The 12,544-nt window shown below is 37.2% G+C and overlaps 1 protein-coding gene across 6 annotated transcripts in view; it reads left to right on the top strand.

The window, feature by feature from the left end:
* The window catches only part of NCOA3 (nuclear receptor coactivator 3), an 83,642-nt gene that overhangs the window by 56,337 nt on the left and 14,761 nt on the right, over positions 1-12,544 (top strand). For 5 of the 6 annotated variants that reach the window (XR_013957899.1, XM_080628221.1, XM_080628220.1 and 2 more), the window contains exons 4-13: positions 1,401-1,508; positions 3,864-4,036; positions 4,406-4,506; positions 5,426-5,600; positions 6,149-6,337; positions 6,586-6,687; positions 7,462-7,602; positions 8,734-8,881; positions 9,783-10,171; positions 10,571-11,451. Coding sequence is in view for 5 of the 6 variants with exons in the window: in XM_080628221.1 (XP_080484347.1) it covers positions 1,411-1,508; positions 3,864-4,036; positions 4,406-4,506; positions 5,426-5,600; positions 6,149-6,337; positions 6,586-6,687; positions 7,462-7,602; positions 8,734-8,881; positions 9,783-10,171; positions 10,571-11,451 (2,397 nt within the window). In the remaining variant the exon portion in view is untranslated. Of the gene's footprint in view, positions 1-1,363; positions 1,509-3,863; positions 4,037-4,405; positions 4,507-5,425; positions 5,601-6,148; positions 6,338-6,585; positions 6,688-7,461; positions 7,603-8,733; positions 8,882-9,782; positions 10,172-10,570; positions 11,452-12,544 lie in introns of those variants that run through there. The other variant, XM_080628218.1, reaches the window with a different exon arrangement.

The following is a 12,544-nucleotide window of genomic DNA, read 5'->3' as shown; positions in this document are numbered from 1 at the left end:
AATTCAAGGGATTTTTCTTTTTTGGATAACTGTACTAATGGTGGAGATCCATAAAGAGCTCTTTTTTTTCCCTGAAAGATTTATTAGTACCTGGGTTATATGTTATGGAAAAGTTTCTCCCCAGTTAAAATTTATAACTGTCTTGCCTGAATGTTTAGGATCAGTTACTGCTATTGCTGTATGGGGTAGGGAACTGCAGGCTGGACTAGACTGCATCCTTGCCTAAACAGGGCAAATGAAATTTACATTTAATTTGGCAATTTCTGTTGAAAGGATGAAATAATGCCAAACTTCTAGCTGCCCAGGTGTGTCTTGTCATTGTGGTACAGAAAACCAAATACAAATTATTAGATCATTTTGTTTCTAATTATGTTCTAAAATACTCTGGCTATATAAATAGCATAAATCCATTACAAAGTTGTTTTCCTCCCTCAGCATGTTGTTGATTGCAGCATAGCAGGATCTGGTATAGCTGTTGCCTCTGTGGTTGTGTTCTTTTTACCTCTTGGGAGTGAGTGGAGATCAGTGTTATGGATATATCATCCCAGACTTGTTTAACATACCTAGACTTTAACACAAGTAACCTATTATTTTATTGGGTTATGGCCCAATCTTTGCTGCAGAAGCAATAGATTTGAAAGAGTTCTGAAGTCTTTGCTTCCCTTGTCCTCAAGGCTTTAGGAAAATGTTTTAGAAGGTTTAGCAAGAGACATGAAGTTAAGGGTGTAGTAACCTGTTGAGCTAGAGATGGTAACAGTAATCTGTCAGCTTTATGCTGAGTGAGGCGTGAAAATCCTTTAAGCCCCCGATTTATTTCCAGGGATGTCAAGGAGCTGTGGCTGCAGTGGTTAGATCACCCGAAGAGAAGAAAGGAGCATACAGAAAAGGAAATTTTATTCAACATTTCTCTATTTTCAGTGTTCTGGTCATCCATTTGTCATTACCTTAAGAGTATCACTTGCCCTTTTCTTTAATGGTATCTAGCTTCATCCTTAGTATTTAACTGCATTTTGGCATAACATATTAAGGAACCACTTTCTTTTCAAGTTATCGAAACAAATATTAAAACACTGAAAATGTTTTTATTTTCAGACAAGTTTGAGCTATACAGTGGTCCTGGTATAATTGAGCAAAATTGTAAACATCTCAGAATCAAATTAAATGCTTTTTTTTACACTGATTTTTGCTTACATTGATATAAACCTTTTTAATCCTCTGTTTTGGCCAAATGCAAAATGGAGTTTTAAAAAACAGAAACCAAATATTTTCAATATTATAAAGGTTTATGGGTCTCCAGTAAAAATGATAATAAATCTGATTAACTTATTCAGGACAGTTCTCTGCCTTTGGAATTGGTGTTTTGAGAGATACAGTCACAATTTTTATCTTACTGCTTTTAGTTGCTGATGCATGGTCAAGATGAGCGGATTAGGAGAAAACTCCTTGGATAGCTTGACCAATGAGTCAAGGAAGCGCAAGCCATTACCTTGTGATACACCAGGTGCAAGGTAGGTGTATATAGACCTTTCTCTCTCTTTTTTTCTTTTGTTTTTTCTTTTTTTTTTAAATTAGTTTTTAAAAAATAATTTTCAGGTTTTCTTTGCAATTTAGAGTAAATTCTAACTAATCATTTTGTTCAGCTGAAAAATGCTCTAGGCTAATTTCTGTTGTGAACATACACAGCTTTACTATTATGTATAGGTCTGCCAAAGCTGAACTCTGCTCTATAATTAGACTCTTGTGGAAATCCTGATAAGGTGAGCATATAAGGAATCACTGTTTGAAGTCGTGGTCACAAGGCAAAAGAAGAAAAATTTCTTGCTTCACAGAAATGTCGAAGGCAGAATCTTCTATCTGGTGATAGAGTAATTACCACTTTACTTCAAGCTACCTCATTTCAGGTGGTCGTGGTCAGTACAGCATACCACAGTAACTTGAGCTTTTTTTAACTTCCATTTCTCCAGACTAGTTCTTTGCAAGTTCCTCTGAAATTTTGGAATTCTGTGCTGTCTTCCTGCCCCTCTGCCCTGGGTTCAGCAGTAGCAGTCATTTTTCTCCTTCTTAGTAGCTGGTGCAGTGCTGTGTTTTCAACTTTAGTCTGAGAACAGTGCTGATAACACACTGATGTTTTTAGTTGTTGCTAAGTAATGCTTACTCTGATCAAGGACTTTTTCAGTCTTGTGTTCTGCCAGGGAGGAGGGGAAGCTGAGAGGAAGCAGAGACAGGACACCTGACCCAAACTAGCCAAAGGGGTATTTCATACCACAGCACGTCATGCACAGTATATAAACTGAGGGCAGTTACCCAGAAGCCCAAGATCACTGCTCGGGTCAGGCTGGGTACTGGTCGGCGGGGGGTGAGCAATTGCATTGTGCATCACTTTATGTTTACTGTTTTCTTTTTCTTTTCTCCTATTAGTTTTATGTTCTCTCCCCTTGTTATTTCCCTTATCATTATTATTATTGGCGGTAGTAGTAGTGCTTTTATGTTATACCTTAGTTACTGGACTGTTCTTCACCCGTGGGATTTACATTCTTTTGATTCTCTTCCCCATTCCTCTGGGAGTGGGAGGAAAGAAGAGGGGAGTGAGCAAGTGGCTGCGTGGTGCTGAGTTACTGGCTGGGCTTAAATCATGACACCTTCACTCATCTCTGTCAGAAATTGTTATTCGAGGGACTCAGTTTTCTGTCCCCCTTCAACTTTATTGCTGTCTACCACATGTTACCGTTTCATGTTCTTGTTCTCACAGAGTATTAACCTCTCTTAAATTTCTCTTCAGATTCACCAAATACCATATGTCATGTGTACTCATATTTCTCCCTCCCATATATGTCCTCACTATCCCATGCTTATTACCTCCATCATGCAACAGACCATGTATGAGGTCCTCAGATTCTCCCACTGCTATCCCAGTGTCTCTTCTTGAATGTCCTTTATTCCAATTGCTCTTTCTCCAGTGTCTGTCTGTTCATTCAGGAATTCTGGTTTTCAGGTTGTCACCCTTCATAAGCTTTTTCAGTTGTTCAAGCCCCTGCTTTGTCATGTATTTGTTGTTTTCTCCAGTATTGGTCCATCCATACTCCCCTAACTCTTTCACTTGGTTTCTCCTCAAAGATTATTAATTCTTTTTTGATTCCCTCAGTGTTCCCATTTTTGCCTCTTTCCTTTCTCCTGAGTTCTCCTTCTCCTACTCTTGGCATAGTCTGTGTATGACACTGTTCTCTCTGTTGATTTAGGCTGTAGATAGTGTCTTTACTCGGCACATTAACCTATGTAGGAAAATGGATTTCAGAGAGACTTTATGCAGCAACATTAGGTTGTCTGGGATTCTGCTTTTCTTGGATGTTGAGATGGCATTTTTGACCTGATGCCTAGAAACCTCTGAGGATCACCTTCTGTAGTCATCTTGTCATCTAAATACGAGCAAACCAAGAATGTTAAAATCCTATTTCATTTAATAAGTTATAAACAAATCTAAAGTGACTTTGAAGGTTAAAATACACTTTCTGTATGACTCTTAGAAATTTTAGAACAGGGAATTGCTGCTTTCATTAAATTTGATGATAGAGTAATCACAAGGGGATTTTACGGATGAATAGCTTTTTCTCACATCCCCTGATGATAAATTGGTACTTAAAATTCTTTACAGAAAACCTCAAACACAAAACCCAATCAGCAGTGTAACAAAACGCACACCACCCCCCCCACCCACTCCCCTTCAGATTTATGTTGTTTGGAAGAGTAACTACTACCTAAGTTTATGTAGGTAGGTGTTACATAAAGTATATTAAAGTTCACAGAATGAGTGCAGCTTTTGTATATGCTGGTATGTCAGTACATGAAATGATGTTTTTGGTTCCTAGCCTGACTTGCAGCGGTGAGAAGCGTCGGCGCGAGCAGGAAAGCAAATACATTGAAGAACTGGCTGAACTCATATCTGCTAATCTGAGTGACATTGACAATTTCAATGTTAAACCAGACAAATGTGCTATTTTAAAAGAAACCGTGAGACAGATTCGACAGATAAAAGAGCAAGGTACAATTCCCTTCTAAGCCAAAATAAATAATTTAGCTTTCTTGTGATTCCTTTTCCAAAGCAACAGTAGTGATTTTACCATAGCATGTAACTGAGAATATCTTCATACTTGGACTTAAACCAGACTTTATTATGTCTTACATAATTTTCTGTTTAAATAAGTATTTACCATAATTTTCTTATTGGGAATATTGGCTCTAAGACTTTTTTCTAGTCTTAAGCAACTCACAATATATGAGACCTCTTATTTGTGAGTTGTGTTTTTGTTGTTGCCTTCACTCACACACTTTCTAGAACCTGCCTTGTAATACTGAAATGTGCTTTTCATGTGAAATGTTGCTGTAGTAAACTGTGTCTTTTGGGTTTCAGGAAAAGCAGTTTCTAATGATGATGATGTTCAGAAAGCTGATGTATCTTCTACGGGTCAAGGAGTTATTGATAAGGATTCATTGGGACCTCTCTTATTACAGGCAAGTGCAAATTAGGCCCTAGTAAATTTGCATGGAAACAGGTATTTAAGGCAGGTGAAAATATTACAGCAAGGCCTGCAATCCTATAGAAATAAATAGTATGCAACTACTGTACCGAACTGTGACTGAGGCGTCATTTTGTCTAAATTTTGCTGAAATTCTCTGTGGAAGGAAAGAGAAGAAGAGCATTTGGCTTCTTCTCATGTTCTTGTGTTTTACTTTCTCCAGCAATCATTAGCAAATTACTACTAAAGCACTGCTTAGTAATACAAAGAATATTTTGCTTTTTTTGGGGGGATAGGTATTATGAGGATTTGCAAAGACTAGAGGTTTGTGATGTGTATTGGGGTTTGTGTTTCTGAATTATGTCGCTTTTTAAAAAATTGTTGCCATCAACTAAAATCAGAATAACTGTAAAAAAAGGTACACAGCAGATACCTTTTCTTTGTGCCTAGAAAACCAATCCCAATGTCCGTTAAAAAGCACTTTTGAAACTTAATTGTTTTACATAGACTCTTTTCTCTTATCTCGTCACTCACTGGTGGAAATGCCCTCATGCTCACGTCTCACTACTTCTTTCTACTGAATTTCTTCCTGTTTCAATTTGCCAGCTATTTAAATATTGTTACAGATTCATTATCTTGTGTTCAGATAAAGCAAGAATGAAACAAGAAGGCTGGTTATCACTGTGAAAGAGCTCAATGGAATAACGAATGAGCAAGTTAATTTTTAATATTGAAATCATTCTTTACCAGACACAGTTTTCCTCAGAGAAAAAAAATATGAACTTCTGCTCAACCCTTGGAAAGAATTGCATGTATTGCAACTTGATATTTATCACCCACATAGTTTCTGAACTAAATGATGTTCAGAATTAGGTGGTGTGTCTTATATGTTATGTTGTCATGTTAATATTTAGGCATTAGATGGTTTCCTGTTTGTTGTAAATCGAGATGGGAATATAGTATTTGTGTCAGAAAACGTCACACAGTATCTGCAATACAAACAAGAAGATCTGGTTAATACGAGTGTCTATGGTATCTTGCATGAAGAGGACCGGAAGGACTTTCTTAAAAACTTGCCTAAATCTTCAGGTAATAAAAGTTGACTTACTACACTGTTACTAGGCTGTTTGAAAACAATTGGAGAAGAAAAAATAATGGATAACCTTTCAAAACAAATAACTTTACTGAGAATATTTAACTACAAAAATACGTTAATATTAAAAAATACTATTGTTGTCTTGCTACAGGATATCACCAGAAATAAATGTGCTGGAAATTCATGCTGTACTTTAGCCTTTGCAATTTGTTTACCTGTAACTTAAACCAAGGATACTAAAGGAATATATTTCCTAATGCCACAAGACTAGCTGAGGGAACTGCTTGTTTTGTAAATATGTGAATGACTTTTCAGCTCTTCTCAAGGGACTGATATTGTCATTTAAGGGGAAGAGGGTTTTTTATTTTGTTCTTGATACTACTATTTTATACCAAGGTATTAAACTGATGTTATATTGAGAAAGCATCTTAAAATAGTCTTTAATCTCTCTAATGTAGGAACAAGGTATCTAGATTAAGAAAAGTCAGTTATAAAATTATTTTATCTGAAAATCTTTATAAATTCTTTGTGTTCTTTGAAGTTAATGGAGTTGCTTGGACCAATGAAACACCTAGACAGAAGAGTCATACCTTCAATTGCCGAATGATGATGAAAACCTCTCATGATCTTTTGGAAGATGTAGGCAGCCATCAGGACGTACGTCAAAGATATGAAACAATGCAGTGTTTTGCTTTATCTCAGCCAAGAGCTATGATGGAAGAGGGGGAAGGTAGGAAATTTTATGGAATCAATGTGCACATAAGATATCTTTGAGTGAAGCTTTTTGGTATTTGTTGTGTTATGAAATTTGTAGCTTCTGCAATCCATTTTTATGTAAGCAGGAATAGAATGCAAAAACTTCAGTTCTGATTGCCTATACTTCCATTTTAACCATAAAGGACACTTCAGCTATTTTATTGGATGCTTTAATAGAATAAACCAGGAGAGAAATAAGAAACATTCTTTTTTTAAATACAGATTTGCAGTCCTGTATGATTTGTGTGGCACGTCGTATCACAACTGCAGAAAGGGTGTTTCCAACAAATCCAGAGAGCTTTATTACAAGACATGATCTTTCAGGTGAGAAGTATACCCAAGATGAAGGTAGGAAGGCATCTGGTCTTGTCTGTGCGCTCTTTTTTTTAAATAAATCAAGTATGCCAATGAATTGCATATCTGTAGTGATTATCAGAATTTGGACTGAGAATTACCACCTGGTTTTTGCAATATACCATGTTGCAGTGGGACACATTTTCTGTCTGTGTGCTAGCATGCTATTATTTGGCAGCTTGGTACAAAGCATTGCTTGTGTGTTAACTTGGCAGCATTTGAAATGGTTGTCGTTGTGCTTTCTTTTACACATAAGGAATATTTTAAATCATAACTGAATGCTTGTATTTTTGTACAGTGCATGAGTTAATGTTTAAAGTGTTCTATGCAATTTAAAGTGAAATACTATATTCTAGATGGGGCTTTTTCAGACGCCAGGTAGTGTTTATTGATGTTCATTTGTGGATGTACGTGGTCAGGATTTTTGAAAATTTTACTGTGTATGCATCCTTTGGGTGCCTGTAACCAGACACTAAAGCTACTGTTTTCTAAAGCTCTGACATTAACCTGTGGGTGATTAACTTCCTCTAAATCACTTTGAATATTGATGTTTTAACAAGCAGCATCATATTCTCATATGGCAGGTAATCCGTAAGTGTAACTTCTGCATATTCAAGATGTGGTGTTTGGCTCATGAACAATTAAAATGGTGAAATTGGAGCCTTCTGAAACATACCACATTCATACAAAAGGATTGGTGTAGTCATAAGGAGTTTAATGTGTGTATTTTCTTTCCTGTTACAGGCAAACTTGTCAACATTGATACAAACTCATTGCGGTCTTCCATGAGACCTGGCTTTGAAGATATAATCCGTCGGTGTATTCAGAGGTTCCTATGCCATAATGATGGACAATCTTGGTCAAACAAACGCCACTACCATGAAGGTGAAGATCCATTTGGAGTGTTTGGTTGTACTGCTGCTCCCTGTGCTTGCATTTTTTTCTGCAAAACAAAAATGCTATGTTCTGCCTGTGTTCTCTTTTTCCATATTTTTGTTCGTGTTAATTTCTGTGACTCATATTTACCAGCTGAGGGAGGATGTCCTCTTGAGAAATAGGAATTCTGGTGAAAGTTATTTTGTTTTTCTAACGTGTCTCTATGGATAATTATCATGGAAAATATCAGATACGTGATCTGAGAGCCTGAAGCAAGTTGTTTTCCCACAGCCGCATGTAACGATGACAGTGACAGCTATACTTCTGTAATAACATCTAATCCTTAATCATCCTTAAGCTGGTATTTTTGTTTAACATTAGTTTGATTTTATTTTAATTCATTCTTTCTCTTGTTAAAGGATAGCTCACAAAAGTTATGAGAGTTGTGTTAAAGGCTATGATAACAGCCTTTTTCTTATTCAAGACACAAGGGTTCAAAATACAGTCTTCCAGTGTTATGTATTTTGTAATGCTGATTCGATAACCTTCATAGATAAAGTGAAGTACAGCCACTGTCTTCAGTAAGAAAGATGATGTTTTAAAAGTTTTCTGATCTGTGATACTTTTGAAGGATTCACTAAGTAATTCAAGTGGAGGGGATATTAAATAAAGAGAAACTCATACTGGCAGAAAGTGGAGTTTCCATTCCATTGGAGGTTCTTCAGTTTATCTGATTAAATCCTAAATTAATCAGAAATCTGGAGCTCAGATTAAAAGCAATAGTTTCCACATTTTTTTAATAAAATAAAACTTTTAAACTTAAAAATACTTTCCTAAGGAGAAGCCATGGAACCCTACTAAGCTGGCCTTGGGAGTGTGTTAACAAATGCAGAACTTTCTGTGCTGGGCATGCTGAGCACAATTTACTGCAGCAGCAAAATAATCTTGTTTGCTTTTATCTTTCCTTTCCAAATTTAGGAGAAAACATGGAATACTTGCTTTTTCTTAGTATCTATCTTGGGTGTGTCTGGTTAATTATTTCTTATTTAGTATATCTTCAGCAAGATTGTGTTAATCTGTAGAGTGCATATTAGTAATTACGGCTTTTTAAAATGTGAACTCTGTGTATTTCCTTTGCAGCTTACACACAAGGTCATGCTGAAACACCATTGTATCGGTTTTCTTTAGCGGATGGCACTATAGTGACAGCACAGACAAAGAGTAAACTATTTCGAAATCCTGTAACTAACGACCGCCATGGATTTGTCTCAACCCACTTTCTTCAAAGGTGAAATCAGTGCTATCTCTTTGTCATTTAAGTATCATAGCTTTTAAAAATGTCTCTGACCTTGAAGATACAAAAATATTTTACCTGATTAAAACTCAAGCAGAGGGGGAGTAACTTGGGAAGCAGAGTTGCATAGCATACAAATAAATGTCACCCTAACACTGATACTCCAGCTTAACTGTGTGGCAGAAAGACAGTCACAGTCAAAGAGAGGTTTTTCCTCAGTACCTGCATGGAGCCCGTGTTATGTATTCATTATTCTTTTGGGTTAACATTTATAATGATGAAACACTGAAAATAGAAATGCTCAGTTAGATACTTTATTTTACTCTTTTTAATTGCAGACCAATTAAAAAGACAACAGAACCCCCTCAGATGCATCATTGATGACTCAAAGTTAAATGTACTTTAAATAGCACTTCATGTGACCTGTTCTTGTTGATTGCAAGAATAATTGAAATGCCACTCTGGAGAGAATCTGTCTGCTTCTGGCATTAAAGTGCCTCCAGATGCTGAAAAATGAGTAGCTGAGATTGTTCAGGGCATCATTAGTGTGCACAGTAGAAAGGTGTTATGCCTTGACACAGGAAGGGAGTAGAAGGAAGATGTTTAAATTGATAAACCTGACTAATGGCTGTTGATGAAAGCCTTTTGAAAGGGCAGTACTGTGTGTACTTGTAACCCAAATCACCTAAAAGACCAAGAACTTCTGTAATGAATAGAAGAGTGGTGAATGGCATGGCTTAGTTCTGCTTCTGTGGAAGCTTGAATCCTCACTTGTCTTTTTGAAAAAATATTTGTAAAATTCTTTAATTATGTTTCCTGTCTTTGTAGCACTTGATTCCATATACGGTTTTAATTTGTTTTCTTGGGATTTCTGGGGATGTTGTTAAACTTACAGAGAACAAAATGGATATCGGCCAAATCCTAATTCAGTTGGGCAAAATGTCAGAACATCTGTGGCTGGAAACACGAATTCTGTTGGTGGTCTTATGAACATGTCACCTGGCCAAGGCATGCCAGTGCAGAACAGGAGCTATGGTATGGGAGATCCCAGTGCCGTGGGTCAGCTCAGCAGCACTCGATATGGAGGGCCTGGTAATATGGCGCCTGGGAACTCTGGACCCGGACTGCAGTCCTCAGCTTACCAGAACAACAGTTACGGCTTAAATATAAGTAGCCCACCACATGGTAGTCCTGGTTTAACTTCCAACCAACAGAACCTAATGATATCTCCTAGGAATCGAGGAAGTCCAAAAATGAGTTCACATCAGTTCTCTCCAGTTACAGGTATTTTATTTTTGCTATAAGCTCTTTTATTAATCTCCCTTTCTCAGTTTTATCTGAATTCTATCTTTCATCCTTTTTAAGAGTTCTGGATGACCTTATATAACTGATGTAATGGTAAAAAGTTATTTCAGAATCATAGTATCACAGAACAGTTTGAGTTGGAAGGGACCTCAAAACTCATCCAGTTCCAGCTCCCTGCCATGGACAGGGACATCTTCCACAAGACTGGGTTGCACAAAACCTCTGTCCAGTCTGGCCGTGAACGCTGCCAGGGATGGGGCAGCCACAACTTCTCTGGGCAATAATTAACTCAGTGTGGCAGTCATACATAGTCCAAAGGAAGAGTAGATACAGACATTACTGTAGTCTAATAAGTTTGATCTCTGTCATGTGATACAGGTATGCACTCTCCAATGGGATCTGCCAGCAACACCGGCACCAGCACTTTCTCCAGCAGTTCTCTTAGTGCTCTTCAAGCCATTAGTGAGGGTGTTGGAAATTCTCTTTTATCAACATTGTCTTCACCGGGTCCAAAATTGGATAATTCTCCAAACATGAGCATAGCTCCGCAAAGTAAAACAAGTACCCAGGACTCCAAAAGTCCTTCTGGTTTGTACTGTGAACAAAACCAAGTGGAAAGTTCCATCTGCCAGTCAAACAGCAGGGATCTCCTTAGTGAAAAAGATAGTAAAGAGGGAAATCTGGAGGCATCTGAAAGTCAAAGAGGACCATCTGAAAGCAAAGGGCATAAAAAACTGCTTCAGCTGCTCACGTGCTCCTCAGAGGACAGAGGGCATTCTACAGCATCAAACTCCCCTTTAGACTCAAACTGTAAAGAATCTTCTACCAGTGTTACCAGTCCTTCAGGAGTTTCTTCATCAACATCTGGAGGGGTGTCTTCCTCCTCGAACATGCATACGTCCCTCCTGCAAGAGAAGCATCGGATTTTGCATAAACTGTTGCAGAATGGTAATTCTCCTGCAGAGGTAGCCAAGATTACAGCTGAAGCTACTGGTAAAGACACATATCATGATACTAGTAATACAGGCCCCTGTGGAGAAGGCACTGTCAAACAGGAGCAACTGAGCCCAAAGAAGAAGGAAAACAACGCTTTACTAAGATACCTGTTAGATAAAGATGATGTTAAGGACCCACTTTCCAAGGAGTTGAAGCCTAAAGTAGAAAATGTGGATAATAAAATGGGACAATGCAGTAGTTCTACTATTCCTACTTCTAGTCAAGAAAAAGAGACAAAAATAAAAGCAGAACCAGTGGAGGAGGTACAGTATAATGTAAAATGAGGGTAGTGAACAAACCAATACTTTCTTATTACAGTGAATGGATAAATACAGAACACTTTAGTAAGTGTGTGTAAGCATTTCTAAGGAAGTTCTGTGCAAATGGTGTGAAACTATACACTCTGGTCTGATTGTAACTGAAAAAGCACAGGATACGTATATAACCCTACTGAAGTCTTGGACTGATGTTGTCTTTAAGTTATAGTGTGACTAAGGTAGCATATATTTACAAATTATTCTTTAAAATTAGATCCTTAACACCTGCTGTTTCACATAGCACATGTTTATTTTCATGGCTTAATAGGACATGGAGCTGTAACTGCCTCTGTAATCAGTAGGCAATACAGTAGCAAAAGGTGAAACATGATTTCATGTTCAAAATGCAAGCAATACACAAAAATGTGTAATAGTCAAAACAGCCATAGATTGGTTCGAGTTAATTCACTGGTTTTAGCACCCTTTTTTTCTCCTGAAGTGAAGGAAAATGTTGTTCCAAATACTTAACATATTCTGCATTTAGGTAAATACATGTGTATTTATTTGTGTCTGTATTTCTGGAGTTGCAATTCTAAGAAATGTCATGATATAGCAAATGATACCACCATGGAACAGCTCTACCAAAAGCAGGAGTACACTTGCTAGGCACAACTGTTCTTCAAATTATAATGTGTATATAATAATTCTTCTGTATTTAGTTCCTAAGTCAACATTTGGAACAGCTTCAAAGTACGTAATGCTATGTATGGCAGAGTTTACTGAAAACATGTTGGTATCTTAGAACTTGGATTTCCCAAGTCAGTAATAACTATGCAAATAAAAAATTACTGCACAATTTTTATATTAGCTAATGGCTGGCTATAAAGGAAACACTTTATAACATTTATTGAGTACCACTGATGGAAAAGTCACTAACTCCTCTGTAATCATACCCGATGCATGGTTTCAGTCCTTGCTCCTGAGATCTAAAATTAACTGTTCAGAGGAGCTTGTTTAGTGACAAAACAAATCCACTATATATGCAAAACAAATCCACAAATCTTCTGTTAACAGGATGCATTTGTGACATTGTTTGCTC

The sequence above is a fragment of the Psittacula echo genome (assembly GCF_963264785.1).
Source record: "Psittacula echo genome assembly, chromosome: 12".
Lineage (NCBI taxonomy): Eukaryota > Metazoa > Chordata > Aves > Psittaciformes > Psittacidae > Psittacula > Psittacula echo.
This window is presented reverse-complemented; position numbering and strand designations above follow the sequence as displayed.